The following is a 22,525-nucleotide window of genomic DNA, read 5'->3' as shown; positions in this document are numbered from 1 at the left end:
TCTCACCAGCTTACTGCCTGTTCATTCTTCCAAGTAGCAACTCTGGCCCCTACCACAGATCTCCAGGAAGCATCTTATAACCCTCAGAATTAAAAAGACCTTAAGGACCCAGACCCATTTGAACAAAGCAAAGCCCTTGCCCTTTCAATAACTTCTTTCTCCATCTTTGTAAACTCATTCCCTTGGGGGCCAAATTCTGTTAATTGGAATTGATGAAAAGAAAATAGAAAAAAAAGGCAAGAAAAACAAAACACTCACAACTTAAGATTTGGCTCAATTATATATTTGCCACGTATTTTATTTTTTCTAAAAACAATAGAAAAAATCAACTTTAAAAAGGAAAATGTACTTAAATAAAAAAAATTATGGTTTATAATACATGGTTTGAATTCTTGTATAACTGCTATAAACGTTTTATTAAAGTTATTTACATTTAATGGCCATATTTACACAGGAAAACGGGGTAAACTTGACACATTTTTTAAAAACAATTCTTAAATACAAATCTGTTAAAGGAAAACAAACAAACAAAAAGATGGCAAGCATAAAAAAATGTTCTTTTATGCCCAAAATTCCATTTGAGGCAGTTTACATTATGGCTAAACCTTTCAATCCTAAGACCCAGCCAAGGTTGTGAGGTTGCACTTGACCATGCATTTGAAACAAGTTCAGATATGAGGAGTTGCTACAGTTCTGTGAGAAGGAAGCTTTTTCCTTACTTTCCCTTAGTAACAAGTGAGAATTCACGAGCAACTCCAGTTCCTCCCTCTAATAGGTGGATTTATGCACAAGAGTTCCTTAGCTGTTCAAGTTTGTGTTTCAACTGTTCTCGTCGCTTCCTCAACAGGTCCTTTTCCGAAATGAGCTTTTGCTCCCCTGCTTGGACGGACAGGATGTACGCAGTGGCTTTTTTAAGGATAACCACCTTGGGGGCCTTTTCGTTGTTTTCCAACTCTGGGATCTGGTCGCGCAGGGCAAAAAAGCTCCGTTTCAGCTCGTTTCTCCTCTGGCGTTCCAAGACGTTGTGCGTCCGCCTCTTGTCGTTCTCCTCCGTGTCCGAAGACCTGGGGCTGATACATTTGCGGTTGTTGCTGATCTGTTTCAGGACCCTGCCACTGTCCAACTTAGCCCTCTTGGCGGCTGGGTAGTCCTTCCTAGTGGAGGGGGGCGCTGCGTAATTGTGCTGATGGGTGGGCACGTGGCATCTCTTAAGGACCAGCGGGCTGTGAGGAGGTTTGCTGTGGCCTCCGGCAGAGGGTGACCCCGATTCCGACCTTTTGGCAGGGGGCTGCCTTTTCTCCACAGAAACGACATCAATTTCTTCTTCCTCTTGTTCTTCCTCTTTAAGAAAGGGAAAAAGAAAACGCGCGGGTTAGCGACGTGTCCTCACAGCAATCAAGGACCAGATTAAATTAATGCTATGCAAATATAAGGCGTTATCCTGTGAGAAAGGGCCCTGGCACAAAGTCATCCCCGGAGAACAAATGAGCCAATCAACCCAGCTCTTCTCGCAACGAAGGCAGAGTCAGAAAGGGAGAATGACAGCTGGGTTTACGGCACAGATGAGAAAATTACAATTTACCAGGATAAGACATCGATGCCAATTCTTACCTAAGACTTAATGAGGCTTTGGACACACCCAAAGCAAAGCACATTCCCAAGCACCTCCTCTTTTTAAGGGACTTTACCAAGAACCCTTCAGGTGTTGCAAATGATAGAGTCTCTTGGTATGACTTTAGCAACTCCCTATTTTACTGGAAGGGCAAAAAGGAAAAAAAAAAAAATTCTTGCGGCTTTGCCAAAAGTTCTAGGGGTGGGGGGAGGAAAAAAGGCCAATTTTGGCAAGGATTTGCTTTTAAGTGTTCCAAACAGGCTGACCAGATCCCAGGCTCTTCAGCCCATCTAAAGCCACTGTCACTAGGTCACAGCGCCTGGGAGGCAGGCCGCTCTGCCTCTGTCCACTGCCCATCTTCATTTTTTTGTGGATCCTAGTCCAGGAAAACTACTCAGAAGGGAGGAGGGAAGCCATCCCTCCGCTCTCAGAGATCAATCCCCTCCTCTCCCGCTTCTCGAACACCCCCACCGCGGGGGCAATTAAAATGCTGAAGAAAACTAAGCGGGAGTGGATTGAGTTGCAAGATAAGCCAGAAGATTGAAAAACCCCAAAGAAATTCCTAAGGGGAGGGAGGGAGAGGAGGGGGCCGGCCACTGGGGCGGTCTTAGGAGAGGGGATGGGAGGGAAACCCTGAAGCCCAGGGTTCCGGGATGAGCTCCCAGACCCTTCCAGATCTAGCATTTCCCTTCCCGAATAGAAGAAAAGAGAAAAGCCGGGGTCGGCAGAAGCGGCCAGTGGAATGAGCTGCCGAGGAGAACAGGAAGGGTACCCAGCCGCCCCCTCGGACGGGCCGGGAGGGGCCCGGCTTACCAGAGTCGCTGCTGGTGGTGGGCGGTGTCTCCTCGTGGAGCGCCAGGGGCTCGGGGCTGGCCCGCGGGGAGGACTCCGCCGAGGAGAGCAGAGAGTCCGAGGACGGAGAGAAGGCGGCGGAGTCGGGGGAGGCGCAGGGCTTGGGCGAGCTGCTGTCGTTGAGCGGGTAGGGGAAGACCACGGAGGGGTCGATGCACTCGGAGGCGGCGGCGCTCAGGTCCTGCAGGTACAAGCTGGAGGTGGGGCAGCCGCCGGGCCCGCGGGCGGGGCTCGGGCTGCCGCTGTCTTTGCGCGCAGCCTGGTAGGAGGCCAGCTTCTCCGAGACGAGCTTGGCGGCGGCCGAGAAGCCGCTCCACATGCAGTCCTGGATGATGATGTTTTTGATGAAGGTCTCGTCGTCCGGGTCGCAGATGAAGCTCTGATTCACCATGTCTCCTCCCAGCAGCTCGGTCACCATCTCCAACTGGTCGGCCGTGGAAAAGCTGCCGCCGCCGCCGTCGTCGTCCCCCCGGGGGGAGAAGGACGCGAAGGCGACGTAGGAGGGCGAGCAGAGCCCCGAGCGGCGGCTCGGGGACAGCGGCGGGGTGGGCAGCAGCTCGAATTTCTTCCAGATATCCTCGCTGGGCGCCGGCGGCTGCAGCTCGCTCTGCTGCTGCTGCTGGTAGAAGTTCTCCTCCTCGTCGCAGTAGAAATAGGGCTGCACCGAGTCGTAGTCGAGGTCATAGTTCCTGTTGGCGAAGCTGACGTTGAGGGGCATCGCGGCAGCCTGCTGAAGGGGGCACACAAAGGGGGGGGGAGGTCTTGAGCGAAGGGGCGTCTGGGGTGGGTGCCGCAGCCCCCGCGCAGCGCGCGCCCGGATGCCGAGCCGCTCCCCTTCCAGCGCGAGCCCCAGCCGGGGCCAGCGGCGGCGAAGGGCACCCCTCCCACCCCGTCCAGGTGGCCCCCTGCTATCTGGGACGCACACTCGGTGAGCCAGCCGCGGAGCGCCGGCAGAGCTCGCGTCCGCGGGGAGCCCGCGCCGCCGCCGCCGCCGCCGCCGCCGCCGAGCAATCGGAATCGGCTCTGGCCTCCTTAAGCGGCCAGAGGAGGCGGCGGCCGGGAACACAATCCGCCAAACCCGAAGGCGCAAAGTTTTGCGCCACCTGAAGGAGGAGGCGGGAGGCGCCGCGGCGGGAGCGGCTGCGCGTGCCCCCTCCCGCGCCGGGCCCCTCCGCGCCGCGCCCGTTCCCACTCGCGCCCTCGCAGCGCTCCTTCCCCAGCCGGCGCCGCCGCCCCTCCCAGCACCCCCGCCCCGCCGCCCCTCCGTCCCCACTCCCAGCGCGTCCCCCTTCCTTCCTCGGCCGGCTTCTCTCCGCGTCTCTCGCCGGCTGGTGGGGCGAGCCTAGCCGCCGGCCGTAACAGCCCCCCCCATAAATAAAAGGGGGGGTGTTAGATAATAACCGGGGCACCTCCCTTCAACACCCAGCACGGCGACGCAACTGCGCCAGAGCCCCTGCTGCGGTTCCGCGCCCGGAGCCGGGCGTCTTCCCCTCACCCGCCGAGGGTAGCAGCTGTTCTGGGAACGCTCCGAGCCCCGCTCCCTGCTTTCCCTCCGCCACCTCAGGGGCGCGGGGACACCAGAGGGGGCGGGGGAGGTGGGTGCGGAGATCTGCCCTCGTTTCCCCCGAGTCCACGATTCCGGGAGAATCGGACCCATCCCTGCCCAGCGTCCCTTTTCCCTGCTCCCCGAGCCTCCCCAACACCAAGTCCGAACCAGCACCCCGGTAGACCAAGATCCCTAATTTTATTATTCTTTTAAAAAGCCAAATGCCAACTTCTTAAAAGGAGCAGGGGGCGAATGGTGAACGCCGCGGGGATCCGCGGGCGGGACGCGCCGCAGTGTCTGTCTCCAGGCTGTCAGAAATGCGGTAAGCCGAAATTTAAATGCCCTTTCCGAGACGCGTAAAAGTCAGCGGCGGCGGAGCTCTACGGCTCCCACACGCAATTTGTAATTCTTACTCCCAGGAGCTCGGGATGTACAGGGAGGGCTCTCTGCCCACCGCGAAGCGCGGCACTCCCTCCCCACCACCGCCCCCCCCCCGCTCCAAAAAATCAAAAGCAATTAATGCAATAAAGCAGGAATGTCCAACCGGTCGAGAGCAGCGTCAGTATTCATGAGCAAAAATCTCTAAAGACGAGTTTCAAAAACGCACCGGTTTTCCCTCCCGTCCTGACAAGCCACTCTACCCCATCCAGTTCTGGGTCGTCCTCACCCCACCCCGGAGCTACCACAACTACTCTGAGAAAAAGTGTCAATAGCGCAGGAATGGCAGAAAAGACCCCCGATTGGGGCATTCGACTTCGACTCGTCGCGGCATTAAAGCGGTGGGGCAAATAAATGAGAAGACAAATAGATCCGGGCGCTTACCGGGTTTTCCACTATCCGAAGGAAATCCAGCGTCCGAAAAGCGGCGAGGAGCGCCCTTTCAGAGGAGCGGGTCCCGGGCAGCGTAGGGGAGAGGTGTTTCCCCAAATAGGCGGACCGGAGAGTCGCGTTCTCGCTCGGGTGTTGTAAGTTCCAGGGAACAGTGTCCGCCCGCCGCAACCGGCAAAGTTTCGCGGGTGCGGCGGGGGGTTGCGCACCGCTAGCAGGGGGCGGCGGGCAGGGTGGGGTGGGCCGGAGGCGAAGCACCCTTTCACTCCGGATCTCCCTTCCCCGGGCGCCCGGAGCGCGACTCGGCTCGCTCGCCTCGCTCTGCTCTTCTACCCAGGCGGGCGCGCCCGCTCGCTCCCTCTGCCTCTTGCTAGGATTACTACAGAGAGTCAGATAAAGCCCCAAGAACCGGCTTTTATACAGAGCTAGGCACGATCCCTCCCCTCTGTTCTCTTTTTCCCGCCAAGCCCCTGAATAGCCCTGCCCTTCCCGAAGCCGGCAGGGAGCCAGGCGGCAGCCGGGGCGCGACGGCGGCGGCGGCAGCTGCGGCGGGGAGAGCGCAGCTCGGGGGTCCTCGACCGCGCAGACCCTCGCATATAAAGGGCCGGTGGGCGGGGATTCGCGAGAGAGGATCTTTTTTCTCTCTCCCCCGCCCTCCGCTTTGGGAGCCGGGGAGGGGCGCCTCTGCGGAGGACTGGCTGGGCGGGGGTTGGGGGGGGGGAGGTTGGGGAGGAGACTCGGCCCTTTCTGCCTGGCACTCCAGTGCGCCGAGCGATCGGATGTAAACAGTCAGAGCGCAGCATGAATTAACTGCGCGCGCCTACCATTTTCTTTTGCTCCCGCTCAAACCCGCTGCCTTTCTCCGCTGCTCCTCCGGCGCAGCGCGCGGCTGGACAAACCGCATACTTGTCTTGCGTGCTTAAATCATCGCAGGCGGAACAGCTGAGTCTTCAACACGGAACACACCGTGTACCCACCGCCACGCCATGCACGTCCCGGGTGGACGGGCGCCTCCCGAAGGCTGGGGAAAGGGCAGCGTTTGGAAAATAAATCCCGCGAAGACGAGGGAAGAAGGGGTATTTATGGGCGCGCGCGCTCCGAGGGTGTGGGGTGTTAGTGTCGACGGGCACAAATAATAAGAGGTGTAAGGAGGAAAAGGATGCCTGGAATCTGAAAATAACTCAGCAGCCCACTGCCACGTATACTTGGGAGATTGCGTTATGAATAAACACCCATTGCATTTGTCGGGGGTGTTGTGTCTTATATGTGTACAGTTATCGATCGCGATTGGATACCTTCCACTCCGAATGAATCCCCCAATTTGCTGTCAAAGCAGCAGGCACCCCCCCCCCCCCCAGCCCCCGCCCCGCCCACGCAGACCTACAGTGGGCTCGGCAGGAGCCGGCTTTTCCCCTAGGACGCGCTAATCCCTGAGATCTTTTCTGCGTGTTCCGGAACAGGGGTCTGGGCGGAGCGAGGTTGCGGGTGCGCGCGACTCAGGACCCTCCCCAGTCCTCTCCCCGCGGGTCTGCACCCGCAACACGCCCACCCCCCAACCCCCACGCCTCACTCTGCGAGTTCCCAATTCCGCAGCCAGCTTTCAGAAAAGAGGCAAATCCTCTTTGCGCCCCGTGGCGCCGGTTTGCACCAGTCTGGGGTTCCCATGTTTGGGGGAAATCAAAGGCGCCAGACGGGAGAATTTTGGGGAGGGGGGCGCAAGCCTCGGGAATAGAGTTCCCAGAAAGGGGAGAGGAGGCGAGCTTGAGTACCCTGCCCTGAGAGTTTGCAGAGACCCTGGTGAAGAAGACCGTTAACTCTTTCCTCCTCGGGCAAATCGGACACTTAACTTCCTTCATGGGTTTTCTTTCTCCTTGATTATTGGAATCGAGATCCTGCACACACACACACACACACACACACACACACACACACAGCATCGATTCTGATCAAAGTAGAGGAGTCAACTATTACTTCCGTGCCTTTTTAGTGGGTCTTAGGCCAATTAAAAATTGGCAAATTTCAAGCATTAATTTCCTAGTTCACTCTTTCTAATTTTTTTTTAGCACCACAGTGAAAGTGCTTATGTATAATCCGCGTACATCTATGAACATTTCTTGTACACATCAACCCAGAATGTTGCTGAATAGGACATGACTTATTCGCTTCCTAAATTAATCTATATTCAATAGCTACCGCCAATTCCTTCGGGATTTGCTATTTTGCATTACACTAGGGCATTAAAAACAAAGGCAATCTTCCCAACCGTGGTCCCTCATCCAAAAGCATTTTAAGTAAACTTTTCCTCCCTTCCTCCCCCCCCCCCCATTCCAAACAGAAGAAAAATCGGGGAGAGGGGAGGAGGAGATCTTGCACAGCGTGTTTGTGTTTGAGGTAAATTATTACCCGTTGAGTTTGCAGCGCAGCTTTCAATTGTTAAATGAGTAGGAACTTCCTCCAAACAGAGCGCACAGCGCAGTACGGCTTTAAGGGTTGCAAATTACTCCGGCCTCCGGGCCTTTGCCGCAAACTCGGAGGCCGACCAATCCCTGGTCAAGGTTTTGCTGCAAAGCGTCTTTCCCCCGCCCCCTCCCCAAACTGCACCCGCGCTCGGGTTTGCGAAAGTAAAGTAAGTGTGCCCTCTACTGGCAGCCGAGATCGCCGTGTCCGAATGCCAACCGAGGCAAGGAAGTGGGTGGGGGCAGGGGCGTCCGGAGCGCGGGGGTTTCCTTCGGGGTAAAGGACGGGGCGGCTCCTTAAAAAGAGTTTCCAGCCCCGTCCTTACCGACTCCCGGCGGATTGCATAGGAGAGGAAGGGAGGGGAATTGCTGGAAGGAAAAGTGGTTCAGAGGCAGCTCTTCAACCGCATAAGCAGTGGTGAAAACAAATCCATCACTACTTAGTGACAATGAGTAGCACCCTATGGAGAACCGAAGCTATTTGTTGAAAACGCGTACAGACACGAAAAAAATGTCCAACGAAACTCTAAAGTAGCGAAACCAGCTTCAGCCCGCACATCTTAGAAACCCATCATCTCCTAACCACCAAGTTTTCAACCAAGACATTGGATTTATGGGGGAAGGCGAGGCGCAGTGGAAGGGGAGGGGTATTTGGGTTTTATTATAAAAACAAAAACAAAAACAAAAACAAACCCTTTTCTTTTTCTTCAAAAATAGGGCTGGTGAACACTAGCCAGATTTTTGATAGTGATGGGGGAGGGGCATTTGGGATTCCTCTGGAGAAAAGTATAAAAGAACATTTTGATAAAAAGTTTTCATCCGCAAACAACCGGGCAGTAAAGGTTGTAGCGAATGTGAAGGAAATTCACACTGTATGCTTCGTGTGGGTGAACATTTCAAGTAGTTTTTTTTCTGACAGTGTCTGACCATCTAGGTATGTCCTCAGGAAATTTGGCAACAGGAGATCCTTCCTGGAAGAGGCCTCTTAGGGTGGTTTCCCAGGAATCTGGCACTTTGGGCTTTGCTCTGCGGGAGGCTAACTGACTACACCCCACAGGACACACACAAACAAAAGCAACAAAACACAAAACCAACCATCCAACCCATCAAAGAACATCAGCAAAAGTAGGTTTAGCTGGAACTCAAGAGGATAGTTTTCGAAAGCTGTTAAAGGTGGCCAATGTCCCTATCTTTTCTTTAATCAAAATATATTTATTATTGTTTTTCAGGAATGGAGTTTAGTAATTCATCACTTACATGTAACACCCAGTGTTCATCCCAACGAGGGTCTTCCTTAATGCCCCTCACCCCTTTAGCCCTTCTCCCCACGCGACCCCCCACCAGCAACCCTCAGTTTGTTCTCTGCGCTTAGGAATCTCTTATGGTTTGTCTCCCTCTCTCTTTTTATATTACTTCTGCTTCCCTTCCCTTATGTTCATCTGTTTTGTGTCTTAAATTCCACAGATGAGTGAAATCAGAATATGCCCTGTCTTCATGTCTGACTACTGAACTCTGCCAGCCTCGTGTGTGGGACGGTTGAGGATGTGTGCACCCCAGGCAGATACGTGGCTTGTGGGTTCGGGACTCAACCTCACTCTCCCCCAGACTGGTGATACCACCTGGGGTGTTACTTTCAAGTAACAGCTTGGAGTTGTTTTGTGCCTCCAAACAAAGTAGGGGCCATCCCATTTTACAGCCAAGGAAATGGAAAAATCAGGTCTCAGCCAGGTTCAGGGACTTTACTGTCTTTCAGTAATTGTTAAGAACCACTTGATCTAGAGTAGACATTTGCTGGGTTGAAAAGGGCTGGGGAGATTAAAGCAAATAGTATCTTTGGAGATGACCAAAGTGATTCATGCTCATTGTGAAAGAAAAATTATAAAATAGAAAAATAAAGGAATAGGAAAACCCAAAGTTTGTAATCCTGATCACCCAGAGATAGCTGTTGGGGTTTATTTTTTTTTTTTTTTTTTTTTTAACATGTATGGATTATTTTTGAGAGATAAAGCTCGAGCAGGGGAGAGTCAGAGAGATGCTCTGAGCTGTCAGCACAGAGTCCTATGTGGGGCTCAAACTCATGAACAGCGAGATCATGACCTGAGCTGAAGTCGGACCGTTAATTGACTGAGCCACCCAGCCACCCCTGTTGGGGCATATCTTTTCAGGACGCTTTTTAAGGGACAACTTTGGTCTTTCCACTTCCTTTCGTAAGTGAGGAGAAGGTGTCTATTGACCAGGCATTTCTGGTTTGCTGGTCTAGGGACACTCTGAGGCTGTGTCTCTCCTTTTTTCGGGTGTTGCTAGGTTTCTAAGAAGAAGTAGGTCTCCAGATGGGCAGCTTTGTTGTCACCCACAGGGTTGGGACTGCGGGGAAACAGTTCGGTAAGATTGCCTCCTGGAAGGGAACACGGTGTCACTGCAGAGAACGTTCTTTCCTCCAGGATGGCACAAATAAGAACCATTTATTCTCACAATTGCATATTCTCACAATGACTTTGTGAGTGCCACCTTCATGCTTGGGAAAAAAGAAAGAGGGGCAGAAAGAATGAGCCGTTTGACCCAACTTTCTCCATCCTTTCCAGAGACATGAAAGGAGAGATTCAGAATGTGTGACTTGTAGAATATCACACCAGTCCCCACCTCCCTTCTTCTTTGAATATCTCTTCCCCCACCCCTCAAAAATTTTCCTACCGAGGGAGTTGATCTTTGACAGTTAAGAGAAGTGACTAATACAGACAGAAACGGGACCCCGCTGATCCAACCAGTTCCAATTTAGGAGTGAGACATAAAGCCCCTCAGGATGGTCGGGTTGTAATTTCAAAACCCCTTGAAGTCATGTGGGGCCTGTTGAGGAGGGAGGAGGCAGGGGAAAATGACAAATATAGATCTCCAGCAGAAAGATCGTTTTGCAAGAAGGGCCATGAGGTTCAAACCCAAGCCGGCCAGGGACTGTTAAAGGGAGGGGGGAGTCTTACTGGCATTTTCCTGACAACCGTGTAAGAGGAACTCAGGAAGGCTCTTCAGCAGACAAGTCAATGAAATCCAGCCAATCATTAATTAACAGGTATGGTAACAAAAAAGGCACTGAAGAAAGTCTTTGTGCTTTTTAAAAAAATGCATGTTTTTTAAAAATGTTGTCTCCCTCTCCCCACCTTTATATAGCATAACTCAAAGCAACTGAGAAAGAAAAACAAAATAGACGTTTTTAACTTAAAACCCTAGAGCCTACGTTTCCTGTGTCGTGTTGAGTACATTTGGTTGCTCTCTTACCCACTGACTTCAGATCCTGGCGGAGGGTCCTGGGTTGGACCCAGTAAACCCTAGTCTCGTCTCCAGCTTGGCATTCTTTTACCCCTCGGTCCTCCGTGAGCCTGCCTCCTTTGTAGCTGCTGGAGGAGACAAATGGTTCCTTTGTTTTGTCTCTTCAAAGGCTCCGTTTATTGTTCTGTAAGTGCTAACTCCCAGCCAATCTCAGAAGTTTCCACACTTTGGCGCTCACTTGGCCTGTCTTTGCTATGGTCCTTTTGGGCGACATCTGTCCCCAGGATGGACCCTAGCGGGGTTGGAGGTGGAGGTGACTGCAAAGGAGACTCTCCCGGGGGAGATTTTTGCTGTTTAATCTCTGACCTTCCTCTGGAAGCCAGTGGGAATGGGAGCCTGCTCCTTTGGTGGGCTTGCAGAAGTCCCAGACCCCGGCTTGTGACTTTCTGTAGGTAGCTCACCTTTGTTCTTCGTTTTAGATTGTCTGTTCTTTCTGTAACTCCTTTCAAGTGGACTTGGTTACAGAAGAAGCTTTCTTTTTTCTTTCTTTTCATTTTTTCAAAAATTTTATTTATTTTGAGAGAGAGAGAGAGAGAGAGAGAGAGAGATAGTGAGTGGGGGAAGGGCAGAGAAAGGGAGACAGAATCCCACGCAGGCTCCATGGGATGTCAACGCAGAGCCTGATGTGAGCTCGAACTCACAAACCTGGAGATCACGACCTGAGCCGAAATCAAGAGTTGGAGGCTTAACCGACCGAGCCACCGGGGCACCCCACCGAAGGAGCTTTCTTGAAGGTACCTAGTGAACTCTGATCACCAAAGCCAACGACCTCTTTCCCATTTCCCTTCTTGACTTTGCTACTCTCTCTACAGGGGAACTGATGGCTTTTGGAAATGATTGCTCTTTTGAGTCTCATAAAACGATGGCTCTTAACTGGAGGTGATTTTGCCCCCCCGCCCCCAAGGGGATCTTTGGCAAAGTCTGGTGACATTCTGAGTTGTTACAAAGGGGTGGGGCTATGGCAGAATGTCCTGGGGTGCCCAGCACAGCCCCATAACGGAAAGGTGTTGGGCCGGTGGGTCAGGTTGGGAATACCTGGTGTAGCTCCACATTCTGCTGAGGTCATTCTCACCTCTCCAGTTTGGTCCCCCCTCTCCCTTGCTCTTCCTCCTACATGTAGCTACGTGTAACTGCTGGAATCGTCTCGCAGTGGACTCCTAATTGTTCCTACTCTCACACCCCATTTATCTTTGCACGCTGATTCATTCTCTTCTTCATTTAAAAGTCTTCCGTGGCTTCCAATGGACGGGAACGAGTCTCCATTTCTTGGACTCGGCATTCTAGGCCCACCTGCAGCTGCTCTCCACCTTCTCTTACTCTTCTTTCCACCAAGCCTGCATGTCAGAGAGACAGGTGATTTATAGTCACTCTGAGTGACAAGCCAGCCTCCCCCTCAGCACTTTTGTTCAGATAGTCCCTGTAGTCTTACTGCCTCTTCTGGATTTATCTAAGAATTACCTTCCTTTCGGGACCCAGCAAAAGCCCTATTTTCTCTGTGGAGTCTCCCCTTGCTACCCAAGCCCATGACCATCTTACAGGATCATCAAAGTTTGGAGCCGGAAGCAGTGTTGGAGAACATCTAGTTAAGTGCTTTGGAAACACACGTGTTTGCTCTCAGAGTGGCTCTCAGAGTGGGATGCCTGGCTAATATAGACTCGCCGTGGCCTTTTCTAGCCATCAGAGAAGGGCATCCTCTTCTCCTCTACAAGACCGCAAATGTCACAAGTCGGCAGTCAAGTCTGGGTGAGTGATTAGTTAATCCTGTTGCAGAGAACGGATGCATGTTCACACGCCCCTGGGTGAGAAATCTAACGGGTGGACTTTTCCAATTACTTTTTGGCTACGTAAGAATCTAGTATATGAGGAGATGCTGTGGAATCAGCTTGCCCCGGGGGCCCATTCAAAAAAGACCACTTGCTAAATCTGGCGCGTCACATGACCTCCCTGAACCCTATTTTCCTCATCTGTAAAATCGGACTGCCGTAACTGTCGCACCTATCTTATTGAAGATGTCGTAAGAAGGAGATAATGAGATAGTGCATTTCATACAGAGCCTTGTGCCTGGCCCTCACTTGGTGAGTGTTAGCCGTTGTTGGTATGGATCCTTGATTTAGCAGAAAATTATTTATTGAGCTATTTTAAGTTTAATCTATCACTATTTCACGGTGCTCTACAGAGGATTGCGTAACATCTCTATCCTCTGTCACTTCATCCAGCATGAAGAATGGCGGACTGATACAAGCTTGTCGTTGGACAGATGAAAACGTGAGGTCTGGCATCACAAAGAGGTGACCTAATGTTTGCTGACTAATTCCTAACCCACCCCTCTCCTGACTCCGACTGCTACGGGACTTACTATTCCAGGCATATGCCATTTTATAGACCTGTTCATCCAGAGAGAGCAAAATGCTGGAAGCAGAATTATGTATTGTTCCTGGTTAAGACAAACCAAGGCATTGTGTTAGAATTGCCGTCCTTTGACTGAATCCATATGCCGTCCAGGGGCTGACCACCAGGGAGTGGTCCTGGAAGGTCCAGAGCACAAGGGACTACCTTGGTCCCTGGCTACACGAGGCTTGTGCCGAAATCGGCATCTGCCTTCATGCCCTGGCGAGCTGGCCTGGACACTGGAAAAACTTTTCCTTCAAAGCACAGATGAACGTCCAGATTTGGAAACTCTGACTTCTAGCCCACGTTTCTCCCTATCAGATTTTAGTTCAAGGGTTGCTAACTCAGACGCTTACAGGGGCTGGCAGGGAATGTAAAAGGGGAATGCTATAGGGAGTGGTGGGGGGTCTGTACCAAACTGGAGAACGTTTGCCCATGCGGGCCCCGCAGCTGCTTCCAATTTCTCAGGTAGAGGTAGAAATTCGGGTTTTAAAATGGTGGCAACTAATTTTAAAAATTGTATGTAGAAACAAAACATGTCGGTGAGAGAGATTCAGCTCTCGGGCTGCCAGTCTGAGGTCTCTGCTTTTAGGGAATCCAGCTGATGGGTGCTCTTGCAGGAGATTTTCCTGATGATTTCCCCCTTCCCTTGAGAGTCTTGACTGGTCCCTCATTCTTTTGTGATAGGAAATCTAACAGTGTACTGCTTTTGTGATAGGAAATCTAACAGTGAAAACAGTGGGTTTTCACATCTGACTCCTTGAGCAGAAGCTTCTGGGGTTGGGACAGATTGTGCCTTATTCACGTGTGCATCTGCCGAGGAAGTCAACACGTTGCACAACTCTGGGGCCGCCATTCACAGAGCATGTGGTCCTCAGGGTCTGCCTAGCACAGTGCCTGGTGCACGGTGGGCCATGGGGCAAACAGAAAGAGCTTCCAAAGGAGGCATACCCAGCCCAGCCCAGTTTGTTTTGGAAGTGTGGATGACCGCTTGTCTTTCTTGTTTGAAAAAATTGATTTATTATTTATTTTGAGAGAGAACTGGCACGAGTGGGGGAGGGGGCAGAGAGCGAGGGAGAGGGAGAATTCCAAGCGGGCTCTGCCCCGTCAGGGCAAAGCCCAGCTAGGGGCTCAGTCTCACGAATCATGAGATCAGGATCTGAGTCGAAACGAAAAGCTGGACATGCTTAACCCACTGTGCCCCCCAGGTGCTCCCAGACCGGTTCTAATCAAAAGAGAGAGAGGAGCTTTGAGAATTCTTCCTTGCTTCGGCTCCCCTGATCTGTGGGTCTAGTTCACGTGTCCTTGATGACAGGGGAGATCCGAGATGCTTGGGGCGAGGGGGATGGAGACAGGAGCCGGTCCAGAGCCAGGCCAAGTAGATTGGACTCCCTGACCAAAAAACAGAAGCAATAAAATAAAAACCAAACTAGGGTTCGTAACAGCTTTAAACACCACCGCTTGCGGGGCTCTTTCCTCATAAGTTTACAAACCCACCGAGGGGAAAGTCCTCCCAGAATTGACGAGAGGAGGGAGGTGCCGGTGTGGGAATATGGCGCGATAGGTGCCGGGCCGGGAGAAGCTCACGACGTCAGAGTTTTCCCATGGAAAGTGATGACCCTTTACAGGGTCATAAAATCAGTGTAATTCGTGGTGGTCGACATTTTTCACAGAAGTGCACTAGCAGAGAACATATCAAAGCCATCGAAGACTATTGCTAAGTACGGTTTTATCCTCTCTCTCTGTTTCTCGGTCTCTCTGTCTCTGTTTCTCTCTCTCTGTGTCGACTTGGCCGTGGTGCAAACTGCATCATCTCTAACTGCGAGTGAACAGTGTTAGACAGCCACTGTAGGACGTCCTTAAATCTCCACAGTAGCCCTATGCAGTGTGTGGATGAGTATTCCATTTTACAGATGGGAAGTGGGAGGTGTTTCAAAGACTTGCTCGGATTCACACAGCGAGTGGCAGAGACGGGATCCAGCGTCAAGTCCTTCTGATGCCACAGCCTCCCCCGTATCTGCTCTGCTATCACGTGCCGGTGGCCCTGGGACCAGGGGCTTGCTATTTCTCGGCTGCTGCCGCTGCTGCTGAGGGCAGGTTTCCTTTGGAAAATGCTGGAGGAGTCGAGGAGAACACTTACCTCTCAGTGCTGCCCCTGCCCTGGTGCCTAGGGCCAGAGACATATGGGCGTCAAGGAGAACATTAGTGTTAGGACGATGAATACATATAAATGGACGAGTCCTTGCCCTCCAAAGAGCTTGGTAAAGAACACATTCTCTCTCTCTCTCGCTCTGTCTCTGCCTGGAAAGTTTTGTAAGGCAGCTTAGCAACATTTTCACTTGTGCAGTAGACTTGTGCTGGTGAGGTGACGAGGGCAGAGGAAGAGGCAGTGGTGGTGGACGGAGGAGAGAACCCAGCCCTGGCGATCCTAGAACCCTGGCTGTCCTGCGGGTCAGGTGAAAATTCTGGCCCTGAGTTGGGATGCGGCGCCTTGGAAAAATTCCTTCGCCAGGATGAGCCTCCGTGTCTCCGGTCTCTGTAGAAAGTGGTGACATGACAACCGTAACTGCCCCGTGGGGTTAAATGGGAGCACACGCCCTCAGAAACCATAGCTGCTTTGTGGTTAACTTAGCGGTATCCTCGTCTGGGAGCTTCCAGCGTCTTCATTTTCTCCGACTGGAATGCGGTCCCCTACCTCAGGGGCTGATTCGAGGGTTCGGGGCGAGAATGCATGGTAGGTTCCAAGCTGTGTGCCTTAGCTGGCACGTTGGGGGACGTCCACCTGCTGTAGGTCTTATTACTGGGGGTGAAGCACAGGCCGGTGACTCTGCCCGTCACTTTCTGCTCGCACAGCCGGGTGGTCACTGCACCCAGCCTCCGGTCCGCAAGGTAAGGCGGACTCCTGTCTGTGCCCCTCAGTTCAAACGCACAGTCCAAACCCCATCAGTGCCTTTGGAAACCCTTGCTGCTGTCTGTGGGCCATCTTGGCATTGTCACGGTCATTTTCGTCTCCGCGGGGAGGCGTGGGGGCAGGGCGTAGATGTTGGGAACTGGCCAGGGAACTTCACAGGCCCCACCAAGAATTTTTTATTTTTTTTTAAAGTGTTGATTTGGTAAGAGGCAGAGGGGAATTCCGTGGATAAATAATAATTTATGCAAGGGAGGCCATCTGCTTCCCTGTTGAAGCATGAGTGCATAATTGCAGGCTCCTTTCCCTTCCCATTCCTTGCCCTTTACCTTTCAACCCTTTCAATAATTAAATTGACACCTCCCCAGCTGACTGGGTGGGGTGGGGGGGAGAGGCGTGGGGTGCCCAGCTTGGATGCTGGCTATAGACGGTTTGCCATAAGACTGAAATAATTAATTTTAATGCATTAGAGGATTGAACACTAAATAAGAACATATTGAAGTTCTGGAGGGTATATCTGAATGTTGCACTGGAAATTAATAAAAACTGGCTTCGCCGGAGACATTCAATTGTAAATTAAATTTCGTCTTTGAACAAAGACTCTGTTATAGGGCTCTCTAATTAGATTAGGAATCAAAACCGGTGTTCCCCAAGCCCTCTCCACGCCACCCTGCGCTTACCCTGGCTTCTACGAGAATGTTTGGGGACTCTGGATTTATGTACGAATTCTTCTGCCTCTCTTTGCAGCTGGGATGAATTCTGGCAGAGGCGGGGAGGGGTAAACCTGGTTTTGGGCGGGGGGTGGTGGTGAGGTGCAGGCTCAGGGGTCATTTTGGGAGTCGTGCTGAAGCGCTTCCAGCCGAGAGAGCAAAACGGCTTGAGGACCGACGCTTGCCTGCTGATACAGAGGCGCCCGGGTGGCTCAGTTGGTTGGGCATCCGACTCTTGATTTTGGCGCAGGTCGTGATCTCTTTACAGTCGTGGAATCGGGCTCCGTGCTGAGCGTGGAACCTGCTTGGGATTCTGTCCCTTCCTCTCCCTCTGCCCCTCCTCTCCTCCTCCTCAAAAAAAAGTCCAAATTTTATCATTGCTTTGCTATGGTAAAGAACACTGATAGGAACATCTTGGGGCATACAGCTTTTATCTACAGGATCATTTCCTTAGGGTAGAGTCTTAGAAGTAGAAATATCGAGTTGGATGTGTTTCTAAGGCCTGTGATATATATATTGCTAAAGCACTTGTAGAAAGGTATCGAGGTGATTGAGACTGCCTTAAATATGTATGACAGTGTTAGCACTGGGTTTATTATCTTTCTAAAAAGTCCTTTGCTTTAATCTGCATTTCCTTGATTAACAGTGAGAACAAATCTAATAATTATATAAACAACGGAAGCACATCTTAATTGATATGCCAATTAAAAAAATAGATACGACATTATTGGTGTGTTTTCCTGAAGGAGGCCCCCCCCCCCCCAGAAGACTGAATGAGAGCATTTGTTGGTGAGGATAAGAGAACGAAGTGGCCCGAACAGCCTCAATAAAACTGCTGATAGTGGGATTTGCAGATAAGGCAGAAGGACATATGGCTGGACCATTTCTCTGTAGCTTATTCTTTGTGCCTTATCAGCGTAGAGGCCTGCTCCCCTGCAAATGAGCTACACCTGGCAGTGCAATAAAAAGATGTGTGCGGAGCAGGTGGACAGAGGGAGCTGCTCGAGACAGCTCCCGGCGCGTAGGACAGGATTGAAGGTACAGAACGTTGTGACGGGAGAAGGCTTAGCCAACACCGGGAATTGACGTGTCTTTAAACATTTTAGTTTAGTTTCACTGCCCAGTGGAGTATTTTATTTTATTATGTTATTTTACTGTTTAAACTGTTAAAACACGTTTATTTATTTTTGGGAGAGAGAGCGCGGGCGCGCACGCTGGTGGGGGACGGGCAGAGCGAGAGGGAGAGAGAGAATCCCAAGCAGGCTCTGCACTATTCGTGCAGAGCCTGATGTGGGGCTTAAACTCACGAACCCATGAACCTGAGCAGACATCAAGGGTGGGGCGCTTAACCCACTGAGCCGCCCAGGGGAACCTGGAATATTTTATTTCTGCGCGAAGTCGGACCTTGTCTCCAGATGAGGTACCAGTGTGATCCCAGGGACACGCTCCAGGATGGAGAGATTTTCGTCCTGGGACTTTCCTCCGAGCGCTCAGGTGTATCGATCCGAGTCCAGAGTGCTAACCGTTGCACGATGGAACCCGCTCGCTCAGGTGTATTAATCATTCCGTCCTCACAGCAACCCAATCAGAAGGATATACCGTTCTTATTTACATCCTGCACAGGAGGTAACCGCAGCACGAGGAGGTTAAATACTGTGTCTGCAATCAGTGAGTAAACAGGAGAGCAAACCGAGGCAGTCTGAAGAGGGCAGGAGAGAGACTTTGAAACTGGAGAGCACAAACTATGATTAGGCGGATAGTCACTGGGAAAATGAAGTCCATTAGGGTAGATGTCCTGACTTAAAAAAAAAAAAATCTGAATTTTCAGCGAAAATTATATTAGCCAACCTTGGCTTCCTGAAAGATAGCAATGAAATCACGTGGGTGAAGTGAGCACGAGACAGAGATGTCAGGGAGGGTCAGTAGAGCCCCTTGTAGCCATCTGAGGGTCAGAACTGGAAGAAATAAGCGGAACATTCCTATTCAGAGTCCATTCACTTCCTACTCACGAAGCAGGAAGTGGACAGAGAACAGATGCCCTGATGTTCAAGTCCTGGTGTCCACGTTCTGGCAACCCAAATGGCTCAAACACTCTGAGCCTCAGTCCCCTCATCTTTTTTTTTTTTTTTAAATTTTTTTTTCAACATTTATTTATTTTGGGGACAGAGAGAGACAGAGCATGAACGGGGGAGGGGCAGAGAGAGAGGGAGACACAGAATCGGAAACAGGCTCCAGGCTCTGAGCCGTCAGCCCAGAGCCCGACGCGGGGCTCGAACTCATGGACCGCGAGATCGTGACCTGGCTGAAGTCGGACGCCCAACCGACTGCGCCACCCAGGCGCCCCAGTCCCCTCATCTTTAAAATGGGCGTAATAATGGCACCAACCTCACCAGGTTCTTGGGAATAAATGAGACCATGCGCATAATCCGCTGCTTTTGTCTGGCACGTCACACATGCTCAGCAAATACTCGCGGTTAATGTGCAGTTATTCTTGCTGTCAGGAAGGGTCTGGTTAGCCTCACCTGTGTACTCCCCTGGGTTAGTGGAAATGTCTTGGATGACCCAGGAAAGGAATAAGACAGAGTCCCGAGGCCAAAGATTTTAGCTACAAATTCCCTCGCCTTGATAGGTGTTGATGGGTAAGAATTGTTGAGAGGCAGGACTTCATAACTTATCTAAATGTAGAGGTGGATCAGGACGAAGGGAGTGGACGCAAGATCCACTCAGAAAATAGACTCAGAAGCACCTAGAAGTAAGGCCTTTTTTGACATGGGTTGTGAGTTGTGTTCCTTTTATTAATTTATTTTATACTCGTTATTTTTGGGAGACGGAGAACAAGCAGGGGAGGAACAGAGAGAGGGGGAGACACAGAATCCGAAGCAGGCTCCAGGCTCTGAGCTGTCAGCACAGAGCCCAATGCGGGGCTTGAACTCATGAACGGTGAGATCATGACCTGAGCCGAAGCCGGACGCTTAACCAACTGAGCCACCCAGGCACCCCGAGTTGTGCTCCTTTTAGCTGACCAGGATGAGCAAAAAAAAACAAAAGGGGAAAATGTAGCACTGCTCCGTTACTTAGGATCAAAATAGGGGTCTCTGGAATGCTGGGCTGGCTCAGTTGGTAGAGTGTGTGACTCTTGACCCTGGGGTTGTAAGTTAGAGTTCCACTTTGTGGGTAGATAGTCCTTAAAAAAAAAAAAAAAAATGAAACCTTTAAAACAAAAACAAAACACGGATCTCTGATATGGAAAGCAACATTCAGCCCTTGCCTCTGGAAAATCAACTAAATCTAAGTTGAATGAGTTAGAAAGAATTCTGGCCATAAAACAAGGTGCTTGAATCCACAGATCACCTTTTGTGAATAAATCATCTAAATATTACATCAGAGCTCGAACAAAAGTTCTGTGTCTCTAAAGTGACACTTTTTTTTTTTTTTAAGAGAGAGAGAGAAAGAGAGAAAGAGAAACTGAGCAGGAGAGGGGCAAAGGTGGGGGGAAGAGAGAGAATCTTAAGCAGGGTCCATGATGTGGGGCTCGATCCCACGACCCTGGGATCATGACCTAAACTGAAATCAAGAGTCAGACACTGAACCGATCTAGCCACCCAGTCGTCCTCACTCTATTATTAAAAAAAAAAAAAAAAAAAGGAACAGAGTGAAAGGAGACCACGGAGACAATCAGAATCCTTTTAAACTCCAAAAAAGGCATTTAACTAAGTAACATTTAAAAAACAAACAAACACTGGGCTTTGGAACTAGACTCGTCATATAAACAGCTATCATTCATGCAGCATTTGCCATGTTCTAAATTCTACATCTAAAGCTTGATGCACCATGATTTCATTTTATTAACATTTTTTTAAAAATTAAAAAATATTTTTTAATGTTTATTTATTTTTGAGAGAGAGAGAGAGAGAGAGAGACAGAGCGCAAGAGGGGGAGGGGCAGAGACAGAAGGAGACACAGAATCCAAAGCAGGCTGCAGGCTCTGAGCTGTCAGCACAGAACCTGATGTGGGTCTCGAACTGAAATGACGACCTGAGCTGAAGTCGGATGCTTCACCGATTGAGCTACCCAGACACCCCTTATTAACATTTTTTTTTTATTAAAAAATATTTTTAAAGAATTTATTTTTTTAGGGCAATTTAATGTTCACGGCATAATTGAGAAGATGGTATTTCCCATATATTCCCCGCCCCACACATGCACAGCCTCCCCCTATTATCTACAACACTCACTGGATGGTCCACTTTCCACCGAAGATGAACCCACATTGGCACATTATGATCCACTGAAGTTCAGTTTACCTGAGAGTTCACTCTTGGCATTATAGTTTCTAGGGTTTGGACAAATTTATAGTGACATGTATTCATCATTATGGTATCATCCATTTTTTTTTAACGCCCTAAACATTCTGTTCAATCTATTCATCCTTCTCTCACCCCCTACCCCTGTCCAGAACCACTGATATTTTTACTGTCTGCACAGTTTTGCTTTTCCCAGAATGGCAAAGAGTTGAAATCACACAGCATGTAGCCTTTTCAAATTGGTTTCTTTCACTTAGTAACATGCACGGAAGGTTTCTCAATGTCTTTTCATGCCTTGATAGCTCATTTCGTTTCAGCCCTGAGTAACATTCCATTGTGTGGATGTCCCATGCTATCTACCCACTTACTTACAGGACATCTTGGTTGCTTCCAAGTTTTGGCAACTATGAATAGAGCTGCTATAAAAATCTCTGTGTAGGTTTTTGTGTGGACACAAAAGTTTTCAGTTGTTTTGGATAAATATCAAGGAGCGTGATTACTATTGTTTCGTTTCAAGTTTTCCAGCAGCCCTTGTGGTATGATCATCCTCATCCACATTTTACAGATGAGAAAACTAGGCTCAGAGAGTCATGATTTACCTAAAGACACACGGTCAGACTAGACCAGATGGGGTCCTTGTTGCTGATGTGATGCACTAGGAGTCAGAAGGTGGTCTTGCTCCCAGTTTTGCCCAGACACCTGGATACCCTCAATCTGCTAACTCAGCCTCTCCTCCGTAAAACAATGATTTGTGTTCTATGGCTTCACAGTGTCCTGTCAAATGCAATCCTGGGCAGAAAACCACTTTGGATTTCTCATGTTTCCAGTTAGAGCTGGGGACAAGTCACCGTGTCTCTGGGCTTCACGGTCACATCTGCGCAGTGAAAGCTTTGGACTCCTCTCCGGTTCTGGAAGTGTAGGATTTTGCATCTTCACACCCCTCTTGGTGCCTCAGTGGTGATTTGGAGACCCTGGCTCTCAGGTGGAGGGATGGGAAGCTGGGAATGCTTCTAGTTGAGCCTTGGGGTTGAATAACGTTGGTAATTTTGAAGTCTCATTATCTTACTCCCTGATGTTTCGCTTCTAAACAACTGTAGTTCTTGAGGGCGGGTGTTGGGATAGCAGTGTTGGAAGTAGTTCCACTGGGGAAGGTGAAGGGTATGCAGGGTTTTTAATTCAGAATCGTGGTGACCAGATGCTGCTCAGTGTTGGTCTCCAGGGCGCCCCAGCCTCAAGCAAGGACCATGCGGCGTTTGGAATTGAGCGTGACATTAGGTGGGGGCTGGGTGTTGGAGGAGAACATAGCAAGGGGTAGGGATAATACCCTGCAGTTGCCAGCTTGGTTGTAATCTCCATGCTCTCACCCCACAGCTCTGTGACCCCAAGCTCTCCACTCCTGGCTTTCCATAAAGCAAGGATGGTAACACCCTCCTAACTGGTGTGTTAAGAAAGAAAAGACGTGGGAAGCCCCATCTGGTGCCTAGTGTGCCGCTGTCCAGCTCATACTCTACAGAGGATGGTCTGGTCCTTGAAGGGGCGGGAAGCTGCCCTGGTTGTGCTTCCTAACAGAGCTGTGACGTGTCACTGAGGATGGCACCTT

General features: G+C 50.5%; 1 protein-coding gene across 2 annotated transcripts; it reads right to left on the bottom strand.

Moving 5' to 3' along the window:
- Positions 1 to 261: 261 nt before the first annotated feature.
- Positions 262 to 5,396, bottom strand: MYC (MYC proto-oncogene, bHLH transcription factor). 2 transcript variants are annotated; one of them, XM_040494417.1, is made up of 3 exons: positions 4,833 to 5,396; positions 2,426 to 3,191; positions 262 to 1,341 (listed from the first exon to the last, which is right to left on the bottom strand). In XM_040494417.1, exons 2-3 carry the CDS (start codon positions 3,180 to 3,182, stop codon positions 782 to 784), a joined length of 1,317 nt encoding a protein of 438 aa, XP_040350351.1. In that variant the 5' UTR covers positions 3,183 to 3,191; positions 4,833 to 5,396; the 3' UTR covers positions 262 to 781. The 2 variants fall into 2 exon arrangements, with proteins under 2 accessions (XP_040350351.1, XP_040350350.1); XM_040494416.1 differs by having other exon boundaries at positions 2,426 to 3,194; positions 4,833 to 5,395.
- Positions 5,397 to 22,525: the final 17,129 nt, after the last annotated feature.

This window comes from Herpailurus yagouaroundi, unplaced genomic scaffold, assembly GCF_014898765.1.
Source record: "Herpailurus yagouaroundi ecotype Mexico unplaced genomic scaffold, PumYag 186, whole genome shotgun sequence".
NCBI classification, from domain to species: domain Eukaryota; kingdom Metazoa; phylum Chordata; class Mammalia; order Carnivora; family Felidae; genus Herpailurus; species Herpailurus yagouaroundi.
Note: the sequence above shows the minus strand (reverse complement) of the source record. Positions and strands in the feature narration are given on the sequence as shown.